This window comes from Haemorhous mexicanus, chromosome 11 (assembly GCF_027477595.1).
Source record: "Haemorhous mexicanus isolate bHaeMex1 chromosome 11, bHaeMex1.pri, whole genome shotgun sequence".
Lineage (NCBI taxonomy): Eukaryota > Metazoa > Chordata > Aves > Passeriformes > Fringillidae > Haemorhous > Haemorhous mexicanus.
The window spans coordinates 13,231,966-13,246,735 of NC_082351.1; the positions used below are offsets into that span (position 1 = coordinate 13,231,966).

Genomic DNA, 14,770 nt, shown 5'->3' on the forward strand with positions numbered 1-14,770 from the left:
GGCTGCCTGCAGAAAGCTCTGGTAGACAGAGACCCAGTGGGAAGGGAAAAAAACAGCCAAAACAGTTAAACAAATACACAGGAGGGAGCTGGCAGACAGAGGAGGCAACCCACAGAGCCAGTTTCAGGCTGAGAGTCATGTGCTCAGCCCCCAGCAGGGCTCAGGCACTGCTGGCTCCAGGCTGGGAGGACACACATGCACACATCACTGGGACAAACCCCACAGTGTCAGTGCTGACAGCCAGGGACACCTCTGCTTGGCCAGCACACAAGTGTAGCAGCCAGCTCACAAATTCTCCTGAGCTCAGGCTGGAGATGCCATAAGGTCCCACAGCTCCAGCCAGGAAAAAGCACATTCACTGCAGAGCTCAGCTGTGTCCTGCAGAGGGGTTACTGCTTCTCCCAGACTGGAATCCAAGTGGCAGCCAAGGCATGAGATCAAGGCTGTCTAAGCCAAGTGTGTGTAAGGAAGGGAGGTGGGAAACACTGTGATGGGACAGTCACAATGGGATACAAACATAAACAGGCAGGACAGGGAAGGAACCACTGCAGGCAGGTCCTTGGAGGGCAAGGCAGCATTCACAGCATGGTCCAGGGCAAGTGTCCTGCTGTCAGTCCACAGATGTCTCTGCTAGAGCTGACAGCCAGCACTGGCCATTCCTACTACCCTGAAGAGCAAATATGATAAGGGATTGTACCCAAACCTAACCCCACAAACTGCTGAGCAGTTCATGCAGCATCGAGGTTACTCGCCTAAGCTCTTACTTGACTCTTGGTGGCAGGAATTACCAAAAGAGGAAATGCAGAAGTATTGAAAAACAAATGTATTTAAAACACACACACTAAGAAAATTGCATGTGAACACTGAGCCCATCTTGTCCTCCCTGAACACATCCAGCTTAGGCCTCCTCCACTGCCATGCCCAAAACCAGCACTGTGGGAACTTCACCCTCCACAAATGGGTGTGAGAGAGGGTGCTCAGTTTAGGTGTCAAAGGTAGCACATGGATTCAGCTGTAAATTCACACCTGCTGACAGCTACACACAGATAACATCCACTAAGGCAAGGGAAGCCTCTCCACTGTGGATTCTGGAGATTCCCCAGCAGGTACTAAAGGAGTTTTCAGTGCCCAAACAGATTATCATTAAGATCAGGAAGAGCTATGTTTTGTTTCATTTCTTATCCTCCTCTGCCTCCCCTCTCCTCCCCTGCAGAAACCAAGGTCAGCCCACGTGGGCACCTGGCGAAATGGCAAGTGTCAGGCACAAAGACCTGGAGCAGAGGCTGGCTGGTTCATGGAGAGTTGAAAGCAGTTTCAATTATCACCCATCAGGCTGTACAGTCACCAGAGATGGGAACAGAGAATCCCTGAGGGTGCTTGCAATCCAAGGGGGATGGATAATGCTTTCCAAATGCTCCCAGTTGGTCCCTCCTGCAGAGGAGCCCATAACAACTAGTGACAAACAAACAGAAAACATGTCATGTAGATGGCCAGCAATTCTCTCCCTGCTGTGCTTAGCTACAAGGCAAAATAGTGAACAAAGTTGCTAAACAGACTTGACAGGGCATTTAACTACTTAATTCTGTTCTATTCACAAGGTCTTCAGCAGCTCAGCACTCTCTTAATCCATAAGGCACGAAGCAAGCAAGAGGATGTGCAGCCTAGTCCCTCTGGCTCAGGATCTCTGCATCATCCTGGAGGGCTGGAAGATGGATGTCTCATCTCACAGAAGCATGTGGCAGGCTCTGCTCTAGCCTCAGAACTGCTGGACAATCAGCTTCCTCTTCACATCCCGGCTGAACCGATTCATCTTGAACACTTCACTGTCATAGAAGGCTGAGAGGTTGTGGATGTTGATCTGCCGAGCCTGGGAGGAGGAAGACGGGAGAGGTAAATGTTTATTTAATCAAAGTAAGAACCATGTGGTTTTCCACAGCAGAGGCTGCATAAAATTTGACAGTCAGCAATCTCTGCTCTGCTCAGCAGGAACCAGAGCTGCAGTAGCAGGGCAGACTGCAGGTCAGGAGGAAGGAGCATTGGCAGTGCTGAGCTGAGCCAAGAGAGGATGCTGGCTCAGCATCTGCCTGCTCTCAGCTCGTCCTTTTACTTCCAGCAGAGACAGAATGTAACTCCTATCCAAAAGTCCCCAAAACCTCATCCAGCAGGAGAGTTTTGCAAGGGAGACATCTGACTGGGGGTGGTCACCTTGGCACCACCAAGCTGTGGCTTTGGAAGTAGTTACTCTGCACATCTGATGCAAAGAGCAGAAAAGCACTAAACCACACTGCTCTAGAGCCAAGCAAAGTCACTATTTTGCACAGAAAGGCCAAATCAGAAGAGCAACCTTTGGACAAGGATGAAAATGCATTAAGGAGGAGGCAAGCTAGCCTCAAGAGGAATTGGAAAAGTTCATACACATAGATTTCTCTGCCTTATGCTTCTTCAAATGTAGATGTCAGGGAACTTGAGTTCTCATTCACCTGCATAAGTACCATACTGCAGGATTTACCATTTCAACCCCAAAGCTTTATGGGGGTGTATAAAAACAGAGAGGGAAGAATACAGAACCTCCAAACAAGAGAAGCAGATGCAGAGACAATCCTGATGCTGGGTTATATTGATTAACACCAGTCTTTTTTATAGTACCATAATGCAGGAAGGGAAGTCAGAAGTCTCAGAATGCCTCTGGTTCTGAGGCTGCAGAGAGCATGAAGCAGTCCCAGAGGCAGCTGGCTATAAGCCCATACCTTGTCCACCAGGTCCTTCTCGGGGACCTCGATGGTGTCCTGCTGGGCTCCGTAGCGGTTCCTCTGGTACATCACCTGCTCTGCAATCAGCTGCTTCAGGATGAACAGCAGCAGCTCGTTGTTGTCTCGCTTGAACGAAAGGTAGCGGGAGAAAGTCTAGGAGGGAGGGTGAGATGAGCCATCAGGATCAGTGACACATTGCAGTGCCCAGCACCAGCCAACCCCCTCCTGCCACAGAGCACACAGGGAACCCAATGACACTGCTGTCACCTGTGCCCTTAGTGTATCTCAAGGGACTATGGCCTTGCCAAGCTGCCACCTGCACATGCAGTGGCAGCCCTCTGACAGCCACAACTCCTCTGCTGACTGCTTTTATTCCCATCTGGAGTCTCTGTAGGGGTGCTGGTGCCTCTTGGGGGCTAGCAGTGCACTGCAGTGGAGTTGTGCTGCCCACAGGGACACAGCCAAGGGAGGGCTGGCCCTGGGCAAGGCACAGAGCAGTTTCCCTTAACCCGGACTGCCCTGTGCCTCCCCAGGAGACGCTCATACTTGGCTGGCTGTTTGAGGCCAAAGAGAGAGGCCACGAGTCGTCCAGACAGAGGGCAGACACTCAACAGTGGATAAATGCCAGCATGCAGCCTGCCAAGAGCTGTTCAGAGCCAGCCCCTGCTACTCAGAGAACAGGGCAGACTGCACACTAACCCACAGTGAGTGCTGTCCTGTGGCTAACTGTACCCTGAGAGCCCAATAAAAACGTGAAGAAACAAACTGCCTGCTTGCCTTGATCACGTGGCAGCAGCAGGTGCCCTGTGCCAAAATAGCAGGGAAGGTGTCAAAAAAGAATAGACATGGCAGTGCTTTTGAGTCAGAAGCTTGAGGTACACTTCCTTCTCAGACCCAGCAAGGACATTGCCTCACCACACACTAATGAGGGGCAGTCAAGGAACAATGCCTTGTTTGGAGTCCCTCCTCAAAGGCACCCAGCTTGAGCTGTTGTTATTGCACAATGATTAAATTATTTTAAGTATCCAGATGTTTGAGACCTTGCTATGGGAAAACCTGGGGTCAAGCTGGTAAGGAAACCTTGTCTGACTGTGCGATGTGTGTAGCTGTGAAGTGGCCTTGGTCCCAGGTGGTGTTAGTGTGACTGCCAGAGCGGCTCCTGCATGGTCAGACAGGGAACTTCCTTGACACTTCAGCCCCACAGTACTCCACTTACACAGGCTCAGTGTGTCTCCACAGGACAGACCCCTGCAGAGCATAAGTGTCCTCCCACAGCCAGGGCAGTGCAAGGAGCTGCAGCTGAACCCGTGGGCCCTGGGTGCAGCTGCAGCCCCCGGCTCAGGTGGTGCCCATCTTGTGTAGGGGGATAGAATATAGGAAAATAAGATAGTGTAGAAAGTAATCTTACCCCTAAGGAGTTTCAGCTGGGCCAATTGTCAAAGATTAACAGGCCTGACTTTAACAGGCCACAGCTGTAACCAATGAGAAGGGCACTATAAAAGAATGGGTTGGCTGGTTGAGAAGGAAACTGGAGTCAGTTGGCTGCTTTGTGAAGGTGAAAGAGTCAGTGCTCGGAGGAGCAGCCCACGAGAAACACCAAGAAGGTGTGAAACCTTTGCTATAAGGAGACAACAGAACGGAACCCCTGCGCAAAGATGACACCAACCTTGCGCATGCTCCGCATGACGCTGAACTTCTGCGTGTCGATGAAGCTCTCCAGCATCACCCTGATGGCCATGTTGACGTCGTCCTCCACCACGTAATCGCGCAGGTGCATGCGGGCGTGCGCCTCGGCCATGCGGATCATGGACTCGATGTGCCGCACCGTGATGGGGATGCTGCCCGTGGCCTGGGGGAGGAGGCAACGCGTCACTGAAAGGCCAGGACAGGTGCCTTGTGGCCCAGGACCCAGCTCCTTTCACACTGCAGGAGCTCTCTGCACCTCTGAGGGTGCCTCAGGCTAAGGAGGCTCTGCCACCTGCTGGCACGGCCACACAGCCTGGCACAGCTTCCCTGCTCATCTGAGTTCAGCACAGTGCAAGGGGATGTTGTGGGGTCGCTCTATGACACTGTTTAGGGCCTTTCCAAGATTAGCAATCCAGTTTGCTCCAGTAAATTTTGTGAGTTAAAGAAAGAAAAGGCTAATCAAAACAGGTACAAATTTCCCGAGCTCCAAAAAATCTCCCTCACACCTCAACAAATTCTTCTTTCACTTGGTGAGCATGAAATGAGCCTGAGACATCCCACTGACAAAAGAGAAGGGCATTTCTACAGATAATGGCTCCCTGTAATGTACCAGGAGCATGTGGACTGAGTGAGTGCAAACATCTCCTGTGGGCCTGCCAGACTGGGTGACAACAAAAGGACTTTGCCATGGAAGGCACTGTACATGTGTCCAGTCCATCAGTCTACACATCATCAACAGGCGAGACTCTGCACTTAAATGAAGAATCATCTGTTCAGCAGACACTGCAGGATCTGCCTGTCTCTCACAGAACAGTAATGGCACAGACTTCTGTGATGGGAATGGCAAGAATGTGTCAACATATGCTGGAACAGTCTCAGGCTGATTTGCAGTCTAGATACATACAGTTCTTCCCTCCCTTTGTCGGTATTCTCACCATAGACTCCTTCCTGAGGTCACTGTACATCCTGGCCACCTTGTCCTGGTCCATCTGATTGAGTTTGGGGTGGACCTTCTCTTTGGCATAGACGATGTACTTCCTCAGGATCTCTTGAGGAATGGGTTCAACCCCATAGGTGTTGGGAAGGATGACCTCGTTAGTGTCCCCATTCACTGCCTCCTTGCTGCCTGGGTGGTGCTTGACATGGCTGCCAACAACGAACCGGGCAAGCATTTCATCCTGCAAGAGAGCAGAGCACCAACAGACACTCAGCACACTCGGTAGACAGAAAAACCTCAAGGGGCAGCTGCAGCTGAGCATGCCAACAGCAGCACTGAGGCCCAGCACACGCTGATGGCTGGCACAGCCCCTACCTGCACTGGGTCCACCGTGTCCCTCACCACACACAGGATATCAAAGCGGGAGATGATGGGCTCTGTCAGGTCCACGTTCTCCGAGAACGTCAGCGACGGGTCGTATCGCCCACCTGGGTCACACACAATCCAGGTCAAACAGGCTCCAAGGCTGGAGCTCTGGAGGAAGGACAGACCTCCAGAATGATACTGAAGACTCTCCTGCTTGCTTGATCTCTGCTCCAGAGTTGAAGGAACCAGGCAGAGGGAGGGGAAGCTGTGCCACAGCTCTCATGGCTGGGGAGTTATGCTGAGGGCCTGAGATGGTCCTGTAGTCTCTCAACACTTACCTATGGGATTGGCAGCAGCAACAATGGTGCAGCGAGCTTGCAAGGATGTGACAATGCCTGCTTTGGAGATGGAAATGCTTTGCTGTTCCATGGCTTCGTGGATACTGGTCCTATCTTGATCATTCATCTACAGGCAAGCAAGAATGATTTAGAATGAAACTATGTCTCTCTACCCCACTGCCAAACTCACCAAGGGCAATCAGCTCCAAATGCTCTGAAAAGGCAGCAAACTGCACTACAGACCAGCAAGGGCCTAAGCAAACTGCAGGTACTTGGGTCATATGGGAGATGTCACCAGGAGTTAGTGTGTCCTCAGAGGACAGAGGTTACACCTGGTCACTCCACAGCTAATCCTTCACAGAGAGATGAAGCTGGGCTCACCTTGTCAAATTCATCAATCAGGCAAACACCTCTGTCAGCCAGCACGAGGGCTCCTGCCTCCAGAGTCCACTCCTTGCTGACTGGGTGCCTCTGCACGTAGGCTGTGAGGCCCACAGCAGAAGCACCCTGGCCAGTGGTGAAAATTGCTCTGCTTGACACCTTCTCTATATATTTAAGAAACTGTGATTTTGCAGTACCGGGGTCTCCACACAACAGCACGTTGATGTCACCACGAACTTTGTGTTTGCCACCTACAAAAGCAATGGGAAAACCATGTGGCAGCAGAGTGCATGGCTTGGCTGCAACCCTGTCCTGAGGACCACAAAGCTAAAGAGAGGGCAACCAGCAGGCATGGCAACCAGTTTACAGGAAGGTTGAGGGGGAAAGAAAGTCAGTTTTGGAGGCAGTCATCTTTGTATAACAGACTTTCTAACCTTGCTGACATATCCTTCTAAGGAGATGATAACAAATCAGGGTGCCAGAAGGTCAAACCTCTGAAGGAGCATTAAATGTGACCTCCTAGCAGAGGGATATAAACTTGCCTAGGTTTGCAACAGGAGCTGTTTTCAGTCATAGCATTTCTACTGTCACACCAGAGTTTTCAGTGTGATAGAAGAACCAGTTCAATCACAGATCTGTATTCTTGTTGCAATAGCACAGACAAACCCCAGGCCCTTTGCCCTCTCCTGAGTGAGGCAGGACCAAAGGACACAACTGACACTCACCTGGGTTTTTGGGCTCTCCACCAAAGAGAGCTAAAGCCAAGCCCCTCTTGATATCTTCATGTCCATAAATAGATGGGGCAATGCTGGCAAAAATCTGAAAGGGAAACCAGAGCAGTTGTGCAGGGAATACCAGCTCCCATTCTGAACAGAATCTTGCATGAACATCAGCAAGGGGCCATATCTAAAGCTACTCTTAAGATACTGCTGTCTCCAAAGAGTGTTTTATTATCCACAGTGAGAGGCCTTTTTCAAAGGTGATGACCCACCCACTGTTGCCTAAAGGAGCTTCACAAAAATGGTGCTGTTGGGGCGTGGCAGATTATTTAGTCTGGTGCTGGAAGCTGCTGTCACTGCCTCCACAACCCCGTTCTACACAAGGCACACCACAGTGCCTGTTATCAGCTCTTGTGAAGCTGGGGACCTTGAGCAGAGGCTGACTCCCTGCACGTGACAGTACTCCAATGGGCTGTGCCACACACACATAAATTGTTTTCATAGTCAACTATTACAAACAACTGGCTTATTTTCTCAAGGGTATTCTGAAAATAACCTGATGCTGGAGACTACTCACGTTAAAACACTCCTGGCCCAACTGAAGCTGCTGCATGCACTGCAACAGCAGTCACTGTAACAACAGCACAGCCAAGGCAACGGAGCAAAGTCCCCCATTACAGAAATGAAATCTGACCCAAGTGAGGTTGAACATGCACCAATCCAGGAGCTTGTTCTTTCAAGTACTGGATTCAGGTCTTAGCATATAGAGGAAGCACAGCTAGAATATTAAAATCTCTACCATAACTAAGCTAAGCAATAATATCCCCTTTAGGGGACTGGAGATGCAGTCACTGGCCTCACAGAACACTTTCTACCACTTGGCTTTTAAGACTGAGAGAGAAAACTGACCAGATGTAAGCACTGTTTGAGTGTATCTCATCGGTCTTCTAGCCCTGTTGGGATGTAGAAGGATCAGAGAAGGAAAGGGAGAAGCAGAAAATTTTACCTCCAAAGGTACAAGGGAGGTTCCTTATTTACTTCCCTCCTATAATAACAGCAGTCTGAGAGCTACAGAAGACCATTCAGAGAGAACTGGGCTCCTTTAACCACTGTTTGGCCTGCTGACCCATTTCAGCACTTTCTGATCCAGCTGCCAGGTGATGGCAAGCTATCAACAGGAAAAGAAGGGATGTCTGAGGCTGACCCACCTTCTCCCCAATTTGCTCATCCTTGGACAGACCCACAATCACTTTCACATCTTCGTCAGTCAGCTCCCCAACAGCCAGCTTGTTGTCCTTCTTGGCAATGTGGTTGGCCAGGATCACAGTTGCAAACACTGGGAACCCATTGGCAGTGTTCAAGGAGCCATCGTAGTTGTTGTGGTAGATCCCTGTCAGCTCCTGGGAAGCAGGAAATGCTCTGTCAGTGCCTGCACAGTACAAAACAGCCCCTTCTCCATTCTAAGGTAAGGCTCAAACGCATCTGAGGACAACACCCCCATCCCCACAGATGTTCCCGTGATGTCACTGTCCGAATTTAAAAATACCCTGTGCTCTCCCGAGACTTGAGCCATGTACTCACAATCTCATCTCCTGGCTTGCAGCTGTCCACCAGGTCAGCGAGGAGAATGGCATCCTTGGAGCGGGGCAGCCTGCCCGCAGCCACCTTCCCTGGGCTCTCCTGGATCTTGATGCGCTGGTAGTTCTGATACACTGTCTGCAGCAACAAAATAAAGTTACCCAGCTAGTCCAGCAGGCACCAGCATGGCTCTTCACAGGCACCTCAAGAGAGGGGCCATTCCAAGACCTCAGAAAATTATGGACATGGGAGGATGGAGGTTGTGAGGAGCAGTTCCAGGGTGTGATAGGCAATAGTGGGGACAGGAAAGCACTTTGCTGCATCTCACCACTGTGTTTTAGCCTCCACAGTGTTTGTCCACCCAAATACTGTACCAGTTCCTGGGAGAAGAATGCTCCACTTGTGATGGTTAAAGGTTTCAAAGCAAAGAATGAAAGTTAGAAGCTCCACACCAATGATTTTGCTCTCTGGTTTCCTTAGCTGACAGATCAGGACAGACTGACCTAACTGGGAAGGAGAATCAGACAGCATGTGTCTGCATTTCTAAAAGAGGAATAAGTAACTGTGTACCACAAAGATGACTGTGGCAAAATTCAATCCAAACACCTACAATGTGGCAATAAATTACTTTTGGTTGATAAACCGAGTCAAGAGCAGGTCAAGAGCTCAAACAGATCTATCTTCACACCCCCCTGGATATAGCAGAAGACCCCTCTAGTCACAGCAAACTGTTCAGAGGGTGGGAATCAAAGCAGGGCTGTGAGAACAGTGCAGCAGGATGAGCAGCCACTCCCATCCAGGCAAGCACACAGTCTCTTACCTCTTCCATGTTGATTTCAAACGGGCCAAGAGACTGACACTCTGGACAGGAACCAGGTTTCACCTCCTGGTTCTGTGACTGGAAGAAGGGTCCTAGGATGAAGTTGCACTTGCTGCAGTTGTATTTGACCATGCTGAGCTGAGGCAGGACCCCTGTGCAACTTGTCACCACTCCACTGGTCCGGATCAACTGATTCAAGTGCAGCTGCCTGGGGAAAGACAGAGATATGCTGAATGCCTGCAGGCATCAGAAGGCAAAACACCCTCCAGAAATACTCCTGCTGCAAGGCACAAGTTTACCTCAGGGATGCTGAAATTTCACCCTTAGTATGATTTTTCCCTGTGCTAAGCTCAGCTATCCTGTTAGACTTACCCAGAGGTTTAGCTCACAGGTGAGTCCTGAGCACCCTAAAGTCTAATGCAAACCTCAGAGCCACTGCTGGTAGCTCTGCTCTCACCTGAGTGACCGCAGCTCTTCCACCAGAGGGAGGTGGGAGATACGGACATGGATCTCCTGAGCAATGCGATCATACTTGGGGTACATGGCCAGCACCACTTCCTTGGCTGCTTCATCAAAGATCTTCAGCATCTCTGCTGGGGCCTCAGGCAGAAAGTAAGCAAGGACATGCTCCTGGGCTGCCAGATCCTCGTAGTTCACCACCAGACTCTCTCTGTTCTCTTAAGAAAAAGATGGAGTGAATTGTAATTTCAGCCTTCATTCCTCAAGGAGTTTGCAAAAGATTGCCAGAACATACAAGCCTGTATCTTGTAGGCTGCAGTTAATAGATCTCTGCACCTTCTCCAAAGTTTAGAGTTTAACAATTTGAAAATGGGTGGAAAACTCTTTTAAATTTATTTCTCTAACAAATTCTTTATCAGTACCAAGCTTGTGATTGTACCTCTCCAGTTCGGCAGATACTCCCCAGGCTCACTGTTCCTGAAATCCAAAAGCCTCAGCCCAATATACAATTCTCTCAGAGACCTCCAGGAAACAGAAGTTAATAGGAGAGACATTATGTGTGCTGAATGGTTGGCAAAAAACCTCCTGTGTCTTATGTTCGTGGAAATGGATGAGACAAATGCCTTTTATTTCCTAGCTTTACAAAATTGATCCTGTTCCACTGCTGAAGCTTCTGCTAACTATAAAGAATAAATACAACAAATACAGCTACATGAGCTGTTCCTAGATGCGACAATTTCTGCTTTTAAAACTCATCAATGACAGCCTTAATGACCATTTCTTCTGGCACTGCTTAGTCAGAATACAAGGCTACAACACTGACACAGTTTCCAAAGTCACAAGGTCTATTTGTGTCCCCTTGCTGGATAATGCAGTTTCCAGTGTGAGAAAGTAACTGGTGCAGACAGCAAGCAATTGTTGTCTCTTTCAGATCACAAACTTGCAGGCCACTGTCTGCTGCCCCACATATTCTTCTGCAAGCACTTCTACGAAATGAATATTAATGAGGAGCAGACGCCAGGGGCCTTCTAATTAGTCAGCCAGAATCAAAGAAGACACTAGACATGTTTCCATTATTCATTTATCTCCATCAGCATCAGGCTTTCCTGAAGTGCTGATTCAATGTCTGGAACAAAGAGGGCAGGCAGCAAAATCTCCACCTCTGTACTGGATCACCACAATGTACCGTGACCCACATAAAGAATGAGAGAGCCTCCAGTGACCCAGCCCTACCTTTGCACATGTCACTGATCCTCTCCTTGAAGACATTGTGCCCATGGTCATCCACATGGGTCTTCAGGAAGTTCTTGAAGCGGTGATAGATCTCAAGCCGGGGTGCTGCCATGGAAACCCACTCCCTCACTGAGTGCCCTTTCATGTCCTCCAGGTTCTCAATGCTCTCAATCATGTCTTCATCCTCCTCCTCCATGCCTTCGGCAGCCCGCTCCGCCAGCCGCCTCTTCCGGGCAGGACGGTCTTCGTCCTCATCGTCACTGTCTAAGGGTGGGAGGGAAAACTGTTCAAGAGCTGGGATTCCCATTCCCACTCTCTGGATTAGTCACAGTGGGATTGCATAGGCTGTGGAAGTAATGAGGTCACAGCCTGGGATACAAACCAAGAGACATCCCAGGCCCAGCCTGAATTGTTCTAGACTTGCTCCTACATCTTCCACAACACAGCCAAGACTTTAAGGGTGTGAATTTGAAGATCTACATGAAACAGCACATATTTGAGTCCAATAATGCACTGACCAAAGAACGAGCTTGAAAGTGCTTCAAAGGCCCTTCCATTCAGCCCGTAAAAGTCTGTACAGGAGCACCAACAAACTCAATAGCACAGCTTGGTAGAATCCCAACCCTTTGATACAGGCCCGGTTTCAGCAGTGACCAGAAGGACACCAAATGAGCTCCTGGGAAACCCAAAGGAAAGGGATCCTGCACTGGGGAATCCAGCCAAGCCCACAGCCAGCGATTTCATTAAGAGCCCAGCCATGCTGGAGCTCTAGAGACCTCGCTACTAACCTGAGAGTAGAGAGCCCAGCTCCCCCCAAGGGCGAGGTTATTATCAATCACCAGCTCACTGCACCTACCGTAGAGCAGCCCCCTCCTCATGCGGCCCATGCCCTGCTCCAGCTCGCGGTCCCGCTGTCTCATCACTCGCTCGGCAGCTTCCCTCTGGCTGGCAGTCAGCTCCTCAATATCTTCATCATCCAGGGCCAGGCCCTCTGCTTCGTACACATCCAGCTCCGGGATGGGCCGGTAGTCCCTAGCACACACACACAGAGCAGGGAATCAGGCCAGGAAAGCAATTCTGCAGCCCTTCTCCAGCTACTGCTGGGCAGGCGTGAGGACAGTTCTGCAGCAAGACAGAACGGTGTTGAGCAGGAAGGCACTTCCCAGTGGAGGATGCCCTGCAGTAAAGGGCTCCAGCACCACGGTTAGGAATGAGAGCATTCAAGCCTTTGTGTTGTAAAGTTAGTTTGCCGGCAGACCTTGCTGAGTAAAAAAAACAACATCAAAATTCGTGCCTGGAGAAGCAAAGAGCTGGGCTGAATGCACAACATACATCAGGGTAGATCCTGGTTTACCCAGCCGGGACCATGATGGCACTTTGCTCAGTTCTCCCAGGAATCAAATGACATCATACTGTGACCTTTTCCCATTGCCCAGCAGCTCTTCTGCTCACTCACCCCAGCTGCCAGCACAGCAGAGGGATCCCACAAGGCCTGAGAGCTCCCTCCATGTCTCTGGCTGCACTGACATCCCCAGCACACCATCTCCGGACACAACCCTCCGAACGATTTTCTTACCTTTCCATCCCTTCCCCAATAAGCTCTTCCCCTTCTTCCTCCTCTTCAGGGAGCCCCTCGGTCCCCAGGAGCCCTTCGGACTCATCCTCGAAGGGGGGCAGGTCCCGACCGGGGCTGGACGTGAAGGCATCGCCGCGGCGGGAGCTCCGCACGGGGCTGGTCACCGCTGCCTGCGACTCGGAGGAGTCCTGCAGGGACGGGGACAGGAGGGAGAGTGAGGGCGGGGGGCCGCAGGAGAGAGGGGGCTAGTGCCCCCAGGGGCCTCTGCCATGCCGGCCGCCGTCAGAAGGGGGGGTATATGGATCACCCGTGAGTTATAATAATTAGCCCTCCTCGCAAAAGACAATGGAAACATATGGGGGGGGCGGAGGGGGGGGAGGGGGAGGGAGAGATGGGGGTAAATCCACCCTCGCAGCGCAGCCGGAGCGGAGGGAAAGGGTCCGACCGTGCCGCGGCTCGGCTCTCTGCTCGGCGGAGCCGGGCACGCGAGAAAATTCCCCCGGCGTTTCGGGAGCAGCGCCGGACGCGCCCCCAGCGTCCCCCCCAGCCCGAAATCCCCTCTGGACCCCGCAGCGCCAAGTGTCCGGCAGCGGGGAGACCCCAGGGCCCGCAGCCGCGGGGTGGCACCCCAAAGGGACGGCTCCCCCGGCCCGGCACGGCCACTCACCGCCATCACGGCCGCTTCCTGCCCCCCGGATTCCGCGCGAAAACCAAACCACGTGGTCACAAAAGCGCGCGAAACCTCATGAATAATGGATAGACCGGGACGGGCCCCGCCTCCTTGTGAATATGCATGAGCAGGGGGCGGGACCCGGGGCCACCCCCGGCCAAAGGCACTCGGGCGGCTGGTGGGCGGCTCTGGCGAACTTTGGCAAACATTTCCCTCTGGGCTTGAGAGGTCTCCTCCTCCCGGGAGCCCGAGTCACGGGAGAGATCCCGCTGTGAATTCCCGTGCTCGCGGTTGCCTCTTTGAGAGCTAAAATCAAACCTTGCCTGACAGGGTTTGCCCCTGACCCAGTTCAATCGTCTTTATTCTGATTCTCGCTGAAACTACAAGAGGTGGGAAGGAGGTTCTGGCATTTTGTGATTTTGTGTGTGGGGGGGTGTGTTTGTTTGTTTTAGGTTTTTTTTTTGGTTGGGGTTTTTGTTGTTTTTGGGTGGGTTTTTTTTTTGGTAGGTTTGGTTTTTGTTGTTGTTTGGGTTGGTTTTTTTTATTTTTTATTTTTTATTGTAAGCCTGTATGTACTGGAAGTCACAGGGGGCTGATCAGAGCCATTCTGAAGAACAGACACATCTGTCTCTCCAGCTGTTCAGTGCAGCAAGCACAGCAAGCAAATGCCATTTGTGAGAGGAACTGAAGAAGAGCACCTGTCACACAGAGATTGGAAGAGGAATTTAGAGAGACAAGCAGTGGGGCTGATGTTTGGCAGAGAGATGGAATGCTTCCTTCCAGGTCACAGGGTCTTGCATAACAGCAGGTGGTTTGGATTTTGGAGATCTGCATTCTCTGAAGGGTTTCTGACCACTGTTCAGTATCAGGCTATTTCTGCTCTTGGCTGGACTCGGGTGTGAGACAATGACCCTGAAACAGGAGACACCAGAAGCAAAAGTGACTGAAGAGGCAGCTGACAATCTGAAATGGATCTTCCAGGAGCCCAGCTGGATGATTCAGGCTGGTACTAATATAGCAAAGCAGGAGCATCATGATATAAATAGGAGTGGCTCAGCCTCCTCTCTGTGACACATGACAGGGAGCTAGCTGGTGCTCAGAGTGAAACAGACACAGGGACACCCCCAAGATGCCCCCACTTGTAGGTTTCTAGAGACCACTATAGGCTTGGTGATCTTAGAGGCCACAGAAACACAGAACCATGAAGGTTGGAAAAGATCCTCAGGGTCATGGAGTCCAGCCATTAATCCAGCCCTG

The 14,770-nt window shown here is 51.0% G+C and overlaps 1 protein-coding gene across 1 annotated transcript; it reads right to left on the reverse strand.

Moving 5' to 3' along the window:
- Nucleotides 1–808: 808 nt before the first annotated feature.
- On the reverse strand, nucleotides 809–13,581 carry MCM2 (minichromosome maintenance complex component 2). Its single transcript, XM_059856531.1, has 16 exons — nucleotides 13,511–13,581; nucleotides 12,844–13,031; nucleotides 12,124–12,299; nucleotides 11,268–11,531; nucleotides 10,033–10,252; nucleotides 9,576–9,783; nucleotides 8,759–8,893; nucleotides 8,386–8,577; nucleotides 7,184–7,277; nucleotides 6,459–6,709; nucleotides 6,078–6,204; nucleotides 5,749–5,861; nucleotides 5,372–5,614; nucleotides 4,417–4,599; nucleotides 2,748–2,903; nucleotides 809–1,867 (listed from the first exon to the last, which is right to left on the reverse strand). Exons 1-16 carry the CDS (start codon nucleotides 13,514–13,516, stop codon nucleotides 1,757–1,759), a joined length of 2,667 nt encoding a protein of 888 aa, XP_059712514.1. The 5' UTR covers nucleotides 13,517–13,581; the 3' UTR covers nucleotides 809–1,756.
- Nucleotides 13,582–14,770: the final 1,189 nt, after the last annotated feature.